Source organism: Clarias gariepinus, chromosome 19 (assembly GCF_024256425.1).
Source record: "Clarias gariepinus isolate MV-2021 ecotype Netherlands chromosome 19, CGAR_prim_01v2, whole genome shotgun sequence".
Taxonomy (NCBI): Eukaryota; Metazoa; Chordata; class Actinopteri; order Siluriformes; family Clariidae; genus Clarias; species Clarias gariepinus.
The window spans coordinates 8980754-8996142 of NC_071118.1; the positions used below are offsets into that span (position 1 = coordinate 8980754).

A 15389-nucleotide genomic window follows, 5' to 3' on the forward strand; every position below is an offset into this window, starting at 1 on the left:
GTTGGGTTTCCATTCCCCGTGTGACAGAGATTGACTGGACAGTACAACTGCTCCCACATTCATATGCCCTGGGATGTAAATCGCCCTGAGGGAGAGGAACCTGGTGCGCCAACTATTTAGCGGCGCGAGCACAGTGCGCCCTGGCGATTAATATATGAGACTGCCATAGTGTTGTCCACCTGCACTAGGACATGGTAGCCTCTCAACTGCTGGACGAAGTGCTTTAGGGCCAGAAATAGAGCCATCATTTCGAGGTAGTTGATGTGCCGTGCGAGAAGATGGCCTCTCCAGCTCCCTTTGGCTGGACGGTCATCTAAGACCGCACCCCAGCCCGTGAGGAAAGCGTTTGTCGTCAGCATCTGTGATGACAAGATGAACTTAGAGTGGGACCCAGAGTCAGAAACCGGGGTCTAAACCAAATAGGAAGGGTACGAAGCACCTGGCGTGTAACCTTTATTAGGGAATTGGCCCTAGAGTGAAATCCCCTGGTTCTTAGCCACAACTGAAATGCTCTCGTGCAGAAGGCCCAAAGTTGTCACCGTGGATACAGCTGCCATGAGAGCTAAGATCTCTGAAAGTGATGGTCACTTTCTGGTCTAGCTTGATTTCCTTGAGGGTGTTGAGAATGGATTCGACACGAGCAGGAGACAGCTGTGCCCACTTACGATCGAATCCCATGTGACACCCAATATGTTGTCCTCTGAACAGGAAAGAGCACACTTTTCGTGGCGTGAAGAAGATAATATGCCAGTCTGAGCTCTTTTGAGGCGGATTGCAAAGCGGGGTGCGACACACCCCAATCTTTACGAGGGGGTGCCCGGCTCAAAAACACTCTCTTTGTGTGTTTCACGCCTCGAAAGAGTCAGACCCGGTCGAGACTGGGTGGCCGACAGTCCCGACTCTTGAGCACGGCGGGGAAGGAATTTCCCGAAGGCTTGTTGATATAACTTCGCCTCATGAACCTAGTGGTGAAAAAGTTAACGACAGCGCCAAACAGGCCGGAAGGCAAGATAGGGGCATCAAGGAGGAATGCACAATCCTTATCCTTGATGCTGCTGAGATTTAGCCACAAGTGCCTCTCCACAGAAACCATCGCAGCCATAAAACGACCGATAGCACGTCTGCTTTTTTGCCCGAAGATACAAGTCTGTGGCCCGGCGTAATTCCAGAACGCCCTATCTTGAAGAGCCCCGCCAGTACTCAAGTCTTTCAGCAGGTCAGCCTGGTAGGCCTGCAAAACCGCCATGGGCCATGAGCACCAACCTGACCTGCTGCCTGAAAAGCTTTTCCCTCCAGGGAAGATAAGATGATGTCCCAGGAGAGAGATAGCCTGGAAGCGTCTCGTCTATCTGGGCATCATCAAATAACCCTGCGCTTCCACATTAACTATATTTAAACAAATAAATAAGTAGATGGCAGGAAAACATGGGATAAATACAGCTTACTCCAAGAAAGGGTTAACTCATATGGAGATTGCTAAGAAAAAGGGAGAGAGCGTCGTTGAGGCTCCGCCCCCTGGCCACCCGACAGAACCTGCCGTCTAATGTTTTCTTTTTAAGTGCTTGGAAGCTATTTCCATCTCCGTGGAGCGAGAGAGGATATTTATCCTTGCCCATTCACAAGAAGCGCAGGGCGCGCTTGAGAGCAGACAGAGGGATAGGGAGAGAGAGATAGGAGTTTTAAATCTGTCTCTCTCAGCTCTGCCGGATACACGCGTTTTAAGCCCCAGAAATGCGCCGCAGCCCGGAGCTTCTCAAGTGAGCACTTTAATCGAAGCAGTAAAGTGTAGAGATCGCCCTCCGATATGGATTTTTCACACACCGAGGGATATCTCGTTTAAAACTCTGCCATATCTGTGAGTTAAACACTTTCCTATTTTGCTGGTTTAAACACAGACATGCATACACAACTAGGTCAGTGAAGACAAAAGATCTGAAGAATGTTTCTGGTTCTCTTCTATTTATAACCTGCAGGTGCGTCTTATCAGCAAGCAGTTTGAAAAGATGCGGTCGGCTGGCATCATGCGGTTTGGAGGAAACACGTGATAGTCTTCGGCCCTTCCAGCTAATTGGGAGTAGTAGCCTTAATGTGGGAGCCCCCTAGTGACGGCGAGGAATTGGCCATGACTAAATTAGGGAGAAAATCAGGAAAATATCCAAAAAAATTATAAAAAAAAAAAAAAAAAAAATTTTTAAATAAACACAGTGGAACATCGGATTGCGAGTAACGCGGTTTGCAAGTGTTCTGCAAGACGAGCAAAGATTTTAAATACATTTTGACTTGAAAAACGAGCAAGTTTTGGTTTATGAGTACGGAGTATCATGTAGCACGCATGGGCTTCTTGTTTTGATGCCGAGCGTCATGTGATTACAACTGAGCCAATGTTTTTTCTCTCCCTTGCGCTGCGGACAACATTAAATTCTTAATCCATAGAGTTTAATAAAATGTTGGTCTTTGCAGCTATAACAGATTCAACTCATCTGGGATGGCTTTCCACAAGGTTTAGGAGTGTATTTATGGGCTATTTTTCATTATTCTTCCAGCAGCGCATTTGAGGTGAGACACTGATGTTGGACAAGAAGGTCTGGCTTATAGTCTCCACTCTAACTCATCATTTGGTGATATATCCTTTTTCCAGCACAAAAAAAGCTATATGATGGAGTGAATTTTAGTTTACCAAGATGGATTTGCACCAGGTCCAGGGTGTACACTGCCTCGTGTCCTAAATCCCCTGGGATAGCCTTGAGGCCCGCCACCACCCTGTATACAGGTGAAAGCATATAGATGATGATAACAATAACTAACTACCCAAAGATGACTGAGCAAAAAAATTAAAATAAAAAATGGGGCACATAGGCAAAGAAATAGCACAAATATACATGATGGTGTGTTTTTATTGTTGTTTTCATTTGTTTCTATGACCAAAAATAATAGCAATATGCTTATTCTCTAGTTCAACATTTTTGCAATGTCACTCACATAATCTGATAGTGGTAAAGTTTACCCTTTATAAAAGTAATGATGAATTAGATTCTGCCTAAAACCCACATTTTGAAGTCTGGAGCCTCCCCATTTATAGACACAAGCAACTTTTCCATATAGGCAATTCTTCATACTCGTATGCTGTGTGGCCATCATGTATCTGTGCCACTTAAGTTTAAGGGGTTTTAAGCAGGCAATATTTATTAATTTACCATAGATTTTTTGTGACCACATGTTTATTTTTTAGGAGCTATATTTATCTTAAGGAGCTAAATATAGTAAAACATCAGCATTAAAATCTAGTATGTCCTGCTTAAATATGTTTAAATGACACAACTCAATTACACAGGTTAAAAATGATCTGGCCTGAAGTTACAACCTATCTAAGGTGGTAGTCAGTCCTTTCTGAGTAAGAATGGTGCCCATTATTTCAGTCCTATGCAATCAATTTTTGTTTAAACTGAAAACTAGGGATGTTCTCAGATGTTTTACCCCAGCATAGACTTTGGGATTACAAGGTAATTGTGCATAAAAGTTAATTTTAAAATATGTCCATATGTTTCTACAACATGAAATATGACACTGATCAGGTTTAAATATCATACAAAATAATAATTAGTAAATAATAATAATTTTTAAAAATGACCTTACTGTAACTTAGTGTACATTGACTGTAGACCTGCCTTTGCATGTGGCACAGTGAAAGTAGTAGATAAATAAGGGCCGTAAAGCATCATCTCTCAGTCCATAGATGAGTGGGCTCAGGCAGCGTGGCAAGATCAGAACAAATAAATAATTTAAATATTGCAGTTCCACAAAGAGGCGGCTGCTGCTGGTCGTTGCTGCAGCTTGCTCAATAATGCCATAGAGAAAAGAAGTAAGGCACAGGCCCAGCTGAATGAGGTGCAGCAGCACGGTCTTGTGGGCTTTTGTAGCAGAATGTTTACTGGAGGAAATGGATCTGGTTGTTATCAAAATTCTGACATAAGTGAAAAGAATAATCATAGAGACTGAGACAAATAAGAAGATGTTAAAGCTCTGATGAAGATCTACTTGCCATTGCTTTATGAAAAGCCTTTCTCTTGTGCAAAATGTTTGTGAAGTTAAAAGTTTAGGATCCAAAACTACACTGTAAAACAAGTCAATTATTAAATTTATGGAACCCATGAACCAAATGACTCCAATAGCAATAAAAGTCCTTTTCTGAGTGGCTATTTCAGCATGTCTTAAAGGAAAGCATATAGCCACATAACGCTCTAATGACATCACAGCCAGGTTTAAAGGTGCATTAAGAAAAGTTGTTTCTGCAACAAAAACTAAAAAAGCACAAGCAGCCATGACAATCTTGAGATACGCCAGACCTAAAATATACAAAAAAGAGGTAACACAGAGCTGTATGGAATCATTCAGAAGCATGTAGGTAAACAGAATGTAACGTGGAGTCTCTTTAAAAACAGACTTATTCCAAAGAGTGTAGACCATGATGGCATTTAAATAGATAAAGAACAGCGACATTAAAATTGCAAAAATAACTTTTGATATTGGTCCCTCAGTTAATGAAACCTGAAATATTTGCTGATATAACAGCACATTTTCAGCTTTGCTTTCATTAATAACTGACATAATATAGTGCAAAATATAATATACAGTATTTACAGTGCAAATATTACTAACAATAAACAATGAGCCTCTACACCACAATGTCCTCACAGATCAATTTTTGGTATTTACATTAAGCTTTTACATCTGGTACAGAATCTAACTTTCATATGCACGTTCAGCATTGAAAAGTAATACTAATGTGAGCTGATGTTTATAATGTTTATTTATGATGTCTATGTGAGCTCCAGGGAAATATGACGACACATCCCTGAGTGTTAATAGTCGTGCACTTGAGCTATGTTAATTAAAGCTGCCTATAAATATTCAATATACTCCTCTACATTAATTTTTTTGCATTGGAGTGGCAAGTGCAGAGCACACTTCTGTATGCATTCCCTAGTCATTATTCCCATGCCTCTCTGAAGGTGCTTCATTCTCATCAGAAAATATGCTGTCAATCTGGGGAGGCGGTGTCCCTGCCCCAAGACCAATTACAACTCACATAGAGAGTAAAACAACAAGCTTTTGATTCTTCATTGTTTGTCAGCATATTTTTTATGAGTCACATTTTCAGGCACAGCACATTTAAATGCATTTCAATGATAAAATCTAAATGAAATTAAATTTAAAATGGACATTTTTACAGAGCAGTGTTATAGAAATATATATATATATATATATATATATATATATATATATATATATATATATATATATATATATATATATGTTTTTTTATTGGAAATTTAAGTAAGTAACATATGCATGCATGGTACACTCTTTTTCTTTACCCCTTCAGCCAGACAATAGGAGCAGTCATAGTGAGATTGTTCCATCAGGCTTGGGAACAACGATGATATTTGTTTATTCAAATATTTATTGCCCGGACTGTCCTCACAAATAGGTTTAATTGGGTAATGTGAGGGCAAGACCATGTGTAAATTTATGAAAATAACTTGTTTTTATCATACAGATACAGTGAAACCTTGGATTGTGGGTAACTTGGTCTGCGAGTGTTTTGCAAGACAAGCAAAATTTTTTAATAAATTTTAACTTGATAAACGAGCAAGGTCATGACATACGACTAGTCCGCATGCACACACACACATGTATACATTTATACTGTACTATGTACAGTATAATGTATATTTATACATTAACGAAAACACTGCTCTGTCGGGATTCTTTTCAAAGGTAAGGTGCAGGTTAATTTGTTTTATTTTTACTTTATAAAATGTTTACTCATAATCCAAGGTTCCACTGTAGTTGGATCATCATAATGTAATTATCATCATAATGGTTACATTTTTTTAGTTTGTAATTATTTTATCACAAATAAAATAAATACATTTCTGGAGATATACATTTTTTAGTATTTCCAACTTTATCTGCCATTATTGCCATTATCTACTGGACCAAGTTGGGCGGAGCAAAACAAGTTGAATCCAACCGCAGATGAAGATCGGTAAAACGGAAGCGTGGTTGAATGTGAAAGCGAGGGTCAAATACAGAGAAACAGAGAAACAGTCAGCGTAGCGTCTGAGCCAAATCGTAAAACGAGAGCCGTAGTCAAAGGGGAAGCATTAGATCGGTAACCGGGAAATCAAGCTGCAAGGCAACTATCCAAAAAAAACATGAAACAAAAGCCATGGTCGAAACAAGGAAGCGCAAGATCAAAAACCCCTACAGTACCCCCACCCCCCTCTACGAACGCCACCTGGCGTTCTGATCGTGCCTCTGGGTGGAGATTGTAAAACTCCGTGATCAAAGAGCGATCTAAGATGATATATGGTATATTTGTAAACAGCTGACACATGCCGCTTTATAGTGCCGCTCGTGAAAAAAGGGTCGAACGGGGCAAAGGGACACCTGGCACGGACCTTGGCTTGAGTCCCGAACGAGACTGGGGTCTTACTCAGAGCTAATGGAGGGGCAATGTCACGGCATCCGCCTGTAATGAGCGTGCGCCCAAATCTATTATTATTATTATTACTCCTTGCTCACTCTGTAGGCTCCCTAAGTAGGCGGCACCCAGGTATGCAAAGGGGCGGGGCCCCTGCAGGTATGCGGCTGGCGATAATTAGCGTTAATAGGATCTCGGACTTGCTCCGCATTATAAAAGCAAGGTGCGGAGTTTAGTCCGGGGGTCCGGGAAGAACATAAAGAGAGCTGGGAGGGGCCATGACGGCCATTAACAGCCAAGAACCATTTAGAGAGTGTGCAGGAGCGCTGCCTCCGCGTGCTCTGTTCTGCCACTCCGCCCACCGCCACCTTTTACTAGTGTGCCCACATGCCAGCTAGGTACTGCCTCTGGAGCTGCACGTGCACCTTACACATTCTTTCCTTTCCCTTTCTTTCTGTCCTCCCTCCTTTAACCCTTTCATTTTCAAATTTTACCTAAATAAATTACCCTTTTTCCCGTAAGACCTCGTCTCATGTCAGTGCTTTATGGTAACTCGTGAAAAAAGGGTTGAACCCGTTACAGATAGATTAACACATTATCGGCATAGATACACAATACCTGAGATTGAAACACAACTGCACGTCATGTGACTGTAATCTTTACAGCTGCCTGCTGACTTACGCGGCAGGTTGTGGAATCCCTTTCCTCAAGACGCAATTTCTTAATGGTGTCACGGCGTGTTCCCAAATCAAATATCGCTCCTCGCTCACTCTAAAGCTCACTAGGTACTGTAGGCGCCGCTCTTTAGCAATCACATGGAATTGTGACACTGATGCCACAGGAGATGGAAGGGGCCAGTCCGGCCATCACCAGGAAAGGAGCCGCTGTCCACGGGGCCCACGCTGACACTCTGCCCGCCACCACCGCTTACCAGCCTCAGCCTGCATGCCAGCGGGACCCTGCCCACTAGACCTCATTCCTTTTCTTTCTTTCCATCCTTCCTCCTTTAACCCTTTCCTACCCCATTTATTCCTAATAAAATTACCTTTTTTTCGCCTCAGGTCTGTGCTTTATTGTGCTGCTCATGCAAAAAAAGGGTCGAACCCATGACAATAGCCACATCTGTAAAATGTCATGAAAAAAAGCTAAACTTGCATCTAGAACATAAATGTCAGTGTAATACTGTATAAAACTAATATAATGTACCTAAAATTAAGGTGCAAAAAAAACATAAAATCTTTAGTATGGTCATTGACCTTTATCTAATGAGTTACATATTTAATTACAGTTAATTAATGTAATTTAACACAGGGTTGTACGTAATTTATATATATAAAAAAAACGCTATTATGGTATTTTCTCTGTTAAAAATGGAAAAATTCAGTATGAAAATAATACTTAAAATAAAAGTTGACATATTAATTTACAGACAATGTATGTAATTTTACAAAGATTAATACATAGACTTTTAAAAATTAAAAACTACTGCAAACTTCGAAGTTTTTTTGGGGAAAATAAGTATGTTATTTTTGGTGTAGTTAAATAATTTGGCATGCAAATAACTGGCATTGTGAAATCCTTAAAAATAAGTTAGCTGCTACAGCAGTTGAAAACTCTGTAATTTCATTCTTTTTTTGTCCAAAGAAACATACCAGATTATCATTGTAATCCACAGGAATCAACCCTAGGTCATCTGTCTGGTAAACAATAACAATATTAACTGGCCCATCTCTTGCTGTGCTGACATTTGTCCATACAGTATAATAGCACTGACCTGTACAATTAGCTCCCATGTAGCACACACTCACACAATTGTTCTACTTACATTTTAGTAATTGTTATTATAAATATAGTCTTCCTTTTCAGCTACTGGTTATTAGAGATTTTCCTAAACCTTAACTGAAAGAATCAACTTGAGCAGATCAGCATTAGAGCCCAGGCAATGAGTTTGATGGATGACTGACAGATTTAATTATTTCAGGGTGTCCAATTAGTCAGCACAAAATAAATATCTCACTTACTCATCTTCTTTACCGCTTTCTCCTGTATTCAGGGTCGCAGAGCCATACCAGGATGCTTGGGCTGTGGGAGGAAACCGGAGTGGGAGGAAAACCAGAATACCCGGACGAAACCCACCAAGCACAGGGAGAACATGCAAACTCCATGCACATAGAGACGGGAATCGAGTCTGGCCGGGAATCAAACCCAGACCCTGGAAGTGCAAGGCAACAGTGCTAACCGCTACACCACCATGCCGCCACAAAATAAATATTTCATTACATAAATAAATTATTAAATGAATTCACTTTTGAATAAATTACATCTATAAATAAATAATTATATAGGACAACTTAACCGCAATAGCAAATATTTACATGTCAGTTTGAATGGCAATTATTTCATGACACAATCATTTATAATCATTTTTTTTATTTAATCACATATTACATAGCTTTGATTTTTATTCTAAAAAGTAATATTTGTACCTATCTTAATTAAATAAATACTTATGTTCCTTAAGCGTATTCAGCCATTAATTCTTTATAAGGTCAAAAAGTAAATTTCTATCAAGTGTGAAAAGCAATGAAATAAGCCACAACCAATAATATCTATAAGCATTTATATCGCTGTTCTTTGCTTTCAGTTTTGATTAAGTTAGTTAATGAATAAAATACTTTTTTGTGTTTAATTCTACTGTGTATCAACTTTTTTGCAAAGTATAGTTAGAACTTCTGTATTGGTGTCTAAGTGACCATGTGAAAGCGTGTATAAAGTATATGATTTAGTCATAAATAAGTTAACCACTGTACACTATTTACTTCGTTCCCTTTGGTGAGAGAACACAAGTTATATTATCCACATGTAAACACTCAGTGTGTGTTTTAACTGAAACACAGAGTACCAGTTTGTGTGTTTTAATTGAAAAACAGAGTAAATATGACTTTTAACAGGTTTAAATATCCTTACGTATCCAACAAAAAGGTACAATTTAGCGTACACTGACCCTAGACCTGCATTTGCCTGTGGCACAGCAAAAGTAGTACACAAATAAGGGTCGTAAAGCATTATCTCTCAGTCCATAGATGAGTGGGCTTAAGCAGCGCGGCAAAACCACCAGAAACACATAGTTTAGATAACGCAGGTCCACGAAGAGGCTGCTGCTGCCAGTCATTGCTGCAGCTCGTTCTATAAGATTAGAAAAAAAAGAGATGAGGCACAGACCCAGCTGAATGAGGTGCAGCCCTATAGTTCTGTGAGCTTTGGAAGCAGAGTCTTTTTTAGAGGAAATAGATCTGGTTGTGATTAAAATTTTGACATAAGTAAAAAGCATAATCAAAGACACAGAAACAAAGTAAAATATGTAAAAGCCCTGATAAACATCCAGCTGCCACTGCCTTATGAAAATCCTTTCTCTTGTGCAAAATATTTGTGAGGTTAGAAATTTAGGATCTATCACTACTACATAAAGCAAATCAATAGTAAATTGCATTAGACCCAGAAACCAAATAATTCCAATGGCAATATAAGTTCTTCTCTGAGTGGCGATTTCAGCATGTCTTAGAGGAAAGCTTATGGCTACATAACGCTCTAGTGACATTACAGCCAGGTTTAAAGGTGCATTATTGAAAGTTGTACTTGAAACAAAAACTAAAAAAGCACAAGCATACATAACTACCCTTAGATAGGCCAGACCTAAAATATACAACAAAGAGGTAACTAAGAGCTGAACTGAATCATTGATAAGCATGTGGTTAAACAGAATGTAACGTGGAATGTTTTTAAAAATAGGCTTGCTCCAAAGAGTGTAGATCATAATGGCATTCAAATAGATAAAGAACAACGACATCAACATTGCAAAACTAGCTTTTGATATTCCGCCCTCAAGCACTGTAATCTGATATATTTGCTGATATACAAGGTAACCCTCCGTTGTGCTTTCATTAATAATTGTCATAATATGATACAAAATAGAGCCATATAATATTTCCAGATATAATTAACAACAAAGTGCAAGTCTCTACAAATCACCACCACAGAACACCACTTTCATGTGTGAGCTCAGCCCTGAAGAGTAATGTAGTTGTCCGCTGGTTGTTAAAATAGGCACTTGTTAGATGGAGGCAGATGATTCGCTATGGCGACCCCTAAAAGGGAACAGCCAAAAGACAAAGAAGAAGAAGAAGACGAATGAGCCCGAGAGAGATGATGAAATTTTCATGAGTGTAATAATAAACCCTATGTTTTTTACCTTCCTGGAAATGTATCAATTTATTTTTTGTAAGTGTAAGATACATTTTATAGACAAATTAAATTGTTTATAAAAAGGTTTATAAATTTCTAATGCTGATTGTTCAATCAGCATTAGAAAAGCTAAGTATAACAGTCAGTTTAACAGTTAGTATGTATCCATAATATAAATACACTTAAACCTTGGATTGCCAGCATAATGTTCCGGAATCATGCTTGTATATCAAAGCACATGTATATCAAAGTAAATTTCCCCATAAGGAATAATTAAAACTCTGATGATTCATTCCACAACCCACAAATATTTATATAAAAATAATTAATGCAAAATGTAAAGTAAAATAAAAAATTTACCTGCACTTTACCTTTAAAAAGAATCCTGACAGAGCAGTGTTTCCATTGTATGTGTGTGTGTGTGTGTGTGTGTTTGTGCACTCACACGCGCATGTGTGAGTGAAGCTGAAGTAAGACGAGAGAGAAAAGGAGGAGAGGGGGCTACTGTGTAGGACAACTTTTACACACACACATACATACACACGCAGGCGCGCACAAACACACATGTAAATATGCGCACAAACACACACGCAGTAATGTAAACACTGTAGGGGAAACTTCTTTAACAGGGAACCCCTCTAATCACACTTGCACACGCATGCACGCATGCTAACGGAATCACTGCTTTTTGACATTCTGGGAACTGGATCTTTATCAAGAAACCTCTCTAATGACACTTGCTGTTGCTTTATGCGCGTGCACACACATGGCCAATATGTTATAGTTAACACTATGGGTGCGCACCGTTGTTGACTATACAAGTGACGCATGCGCACTTACAGATGTGGCCATTAAGAATGCCCATTTATTCCCTGTGAAATGTTGCAATTTGGCGCACACCATGCCGCGAAATCCCACAAGCAACATTTAGAAATTTAAATGAATGTGTGGTGCTTTACTGAATATCTGCCAGATGGCGCATTGGTTTGTGCTCTGACATGAACTGTGAACTGTAGGACCTTATATAGACAGGTGTGTGCCTTTCCAAATCATGTCCAATCAACCGAATTTACCACAGGTGGACTGCTATTAGGCTGCAGAAACATCTCAAGGATGATCAGGGGAAACAGGATGTGCCTGAACACAATTTTGCAAAGCTGTAAATACTTACACTCACCTAAAAGATTATTAGGAACACCTGTTAAATTTCTCATTAATGCAATTATCTAATCAACCCATCACATGGCAGTTGCATCAATGCATTTAGGGGTGTGGTCCTGGTCAAGACAATCTCCTGAACTCCAAACTGAATGTCAGAATGGGAAAGAAAGGTGATTTAAGCAATTTTGAGCGTGGCATGGTTGTTGGTGCCAGGCGAGCCGGTCTGAGTATTTCACAATCTGCTCAGTTACTGGGATTTTCACGCACAACCATTTCTAGGGTTTACAAAGAATGGTGTAAAAAGGGAAAAACATCCAGTATGCGACAGTCCTGTGGACGAAAAATGCCTTGTTGATGCTAGAGGTCAGAGGAGAATGGGCCAACTGATTCAAGCTGATAGAAGAGCAACTGTGACTGAAATAACCACTCGTTACAACAGGGGTATGCAGCAAAGCATTGCTGGTGGTGGTGTAATGGTGTGGGGGAAGTTTTCTTGGCATACTTTAGGCCCCTTAGTGCCAATTGGGCATTGTTTAAATGCCACGGGCTATCTAAGCATTGTTTCTGACCATGTCCATCTCTTAATGACCACCATGTACCCATTCTCTGATGCCTACTTCCAGCAGGATAATGCACCATGTCACAAAGCTCGAATCATTTCAAATTGGTTTCAAATTGGAACATGACAATGAGTTCACTGTACTAGCATGACCCCCACAGTCACCAGATCTCAACCCAATAGAGCATCTTTGGGATGTGGTGGAACGGGAGCTTTGTGCCCTGGATGTGCATCCCACAAATTTCCATCAACTGCAAGATGCTATCCTATCAATATGGGCCAACATTTCTAAAGAATGCTTTCAGCACCTTGTTAAATCAATGCCACATAGAATTAAGGCAGTTCTGAAGGCGAAAGGTTGTAAAACACCGTATTAGTATGGTGTTCCTAATAATCCTTTAGGTGATTGTTTGTACATGTGCTTTCTCAATTTTTTTTTTATACATTTGCAAAAATCTCAAGTAATCTTTTATCATGTTGTCATTATGGGGTGTTGTGTGTAGAATTGAATCCATTTTAGAATAAGGCTTATAACAAAATGTGAGAAAAGTGATGTGCTGTGAATACTTTCCGGATGGACTGTACACTACCATATCATATAATACTGTTTTATACATATTTTCCAACATTACATGCAGTTTGTGATTTACTTGAAATTGTACTTTTAAAATGTAACCTACGTATCTACAGTATAACCATATTCAACGACTTCATCTGTAAATGAGAAATTTGGTCCTTATTTGATATAATTTTAATTAATACAATTAATTATCTTATTATAAATATGATTCTTATTATCTATATTCTTGTCGAATATAGTTCTTTAGAGCAAGCATGGCGTCAAAAGATTCTGCGGAATCTCTTCTTACCTTTTATTCACGATAGGCGTGAACTGTGTGCGCTGTTGACAAATACTGTAGGGGTTTTTTAGATAAATTAACAAGACAATTTTATTTCCTTAGCAAAACATAAACTAGATTTAAAAAAATGAATAAAAATGATTAATAATGGCTATTAAATCAGACTTTATAGTTGGATTTGATACTTTTCTTTTTATTTACTGTATGGGGGTATGTCTGCAGTTTTATCGATAAATCTGCTCAAAGCCTTTTAATCAAAAAGCTAGGACGCGCAACTCACTTTCACTTTGCAAAAGGCAGTGTTTATTGTTTGGTGTATATTTAAAGCGCATATACACAATAAAACAATATTGTCTTAGGCTAACTTATCATACATTTTTGTATTCTTTGTTGTACTTCGTCTTTTTGCACCCGCACGGATGCGTTACAATAATAATAATAATAATAATAATAATAAATTCAGAGCACTACTACTAATACTACTACTAATAATAATACTAAATGAAGAAAGCACAGTCAAAGAATTATCATCATTAAAAGTGAAAAGAAAATGAAGAATAAATACATATCAGTATTTACAGTTTGAGCTCAACACATTTATGAGCTCTGTCGCTTGCTGTCAATTGAGAGATAACACATTTTTGGCTTCAGTAGACACACAATACTTTAGACTGAAACACGACTGCCCCGTACAGGTAATGAACGGCGGCAAGGTTACTTTTCTCAAAACATGCATTCCAGATCTGTAGACTGAGCATGGGAGTTGATTACCCACCCGAGAGAAAATAACCATTGGCTCAGTTGTGATCACATTATGCTTGGCAGACAAGCTAATCATATGTCAAGACCTCGCTCATTTATCAAGTTAAAAATGTATTTAAAAATCTTGTTTGTCACTTGCAAGTTACTTGCAATCCAAGGTTCCACTGTATTTGTATGATAAAAAGTTATTTTCATAAATTTACATGTGGTCTTGCCCTCACATTAGCCAATCAAACTAATATGTTGTATGAGGACAGTCAGGGCAATAAATATTTGAATATTTACAGATACAGCACATTGTTTTTAGCTGTCTTTTACAGTAGACTATTGTTGAAATTAAATAATTTATAGGAGTATAAATAGCATAAATTTTGTTAAGTGAGTTAACTGACTCGTTGTGAATGGTCCAATAGCTTGAGCCCAAATGTTTAAAAACAATATTGATTCGCTAAGAACAGAATGGGGAGGGTTCGGGGCACACACTGCTGCACCCCAAGGATGATTTGATTAGAAAATCAGACTCAAATCACATGCTTTTCAAAAATTCACGTGCCTACATAGACACTCGTTTGTCCGGCATCCCGCAAACATGAACACAAATAAACGTAATACAGTTTGGAATGTTTTTGTAATTGTAAATAAATTATATTTTAAAAATACAGCGGAATATTGAGACTAAATGACTTTATTTTATTGTCAAAATAAATAATTATTATATCAAATTAAAGTAGCATTCTTCACTGCCTAACTTTAAGGGAGTGGCACCCCAGCGCCCCTTATTGACCAGCCGCCCTAAACAGCACTGGAAGGGAGACAGGCCAGTCAATGACAAGACCTGGGAGTTGTGGGCGTACTCTACCCAGGGCAGGAACTTGCTCCATAAGGTAGCATCTCGTGAGGTCATGCACCTCAGGGCAACCTCGAGGGACTGTTTTTTCCTCTCGGTCTGACTGTTTAATTGGGGTAAACCCTGAGGACAAGCTGAAAGTGACCCTGATTATCTTACAAAAGGCCTTTCAGAATTAAGAGGTGGGCTCCGATCTAAGACAATATTCTTTGACTCACCCTGTGACGAAGTCCAAAGCGATGTTGGACCACGGGCAGTGTGGAATAGGCAGGGGCCTGAGAAAGCTGGCTGGGGCCATGTTGACGTATTTGGACCTCACACAGACGTCACATGCCGCCACAATGTTGAAGATGTCCTCCTTGAGTGTGGGCCATTAGAAGTGCTGCTGGGTTTGTGCCAGGGTGCAAGCCACGTCAGGGTGACAGGAGAGTTTAGAGCTGTGGGCCCATTCCGAGACCTAAGGATGCAGAG

The 15389-nt window shown here is 39.2% G+C and overlaps 2 protein-coding genes across 2 annotated transcripts; both read right to left on the bottom strand.

Annotated features, from left to right (window-relative positions):
- Positions 1-3639: 3639 nt before the first annotated feature.
- On the bottom strand, positions 3640-4614 carry LOC128507851 (odorant receptor 131-2-like). Its single transcript, XM_053478977.1, has one exon. The coding sequence runs from the start codon at positions 4603-4605 to the stop codon at positions 3640-3642; it is 966 nt and encodes a 321-aa protein (XP_053334952.1). The 5' UTR covers positions 4606-4614.
- A 4862-nt stretch (positions 4615-9476) lies between these two features.
- LOC128507857 (odorant receptor 131-2-like) lies at positions 9477-10454 on the bottom strand. The gene has a single exon (XM_053478991.1). It carries the CDS (start codon positions 10440-10442, stop codon positions 9477-9479), a length of 966 nt encoding a protein of 321 aa, XP_053334966.1. The 5' UTR covers positions 10443-10454.
- Between the last annotated feature and the right edge of the window lie 4935 nt (positions 10455-15389).

Coding starts and splice junctions, on each gene's coding strand:
- LOC128507851 (XM_053478977.1), bottom strand. CDS start 4,605: ATGTCAGTTATTAATGAAAGCAAAGCTGAAAATGTGCTGTTATATCAG.
- LOC128507857 (XM_053478991.1), bottom strand. CDS start 10,442: ATGACAATTATTAATGAAAGCACAACGGAGGGTTACCTTGTATATCAG.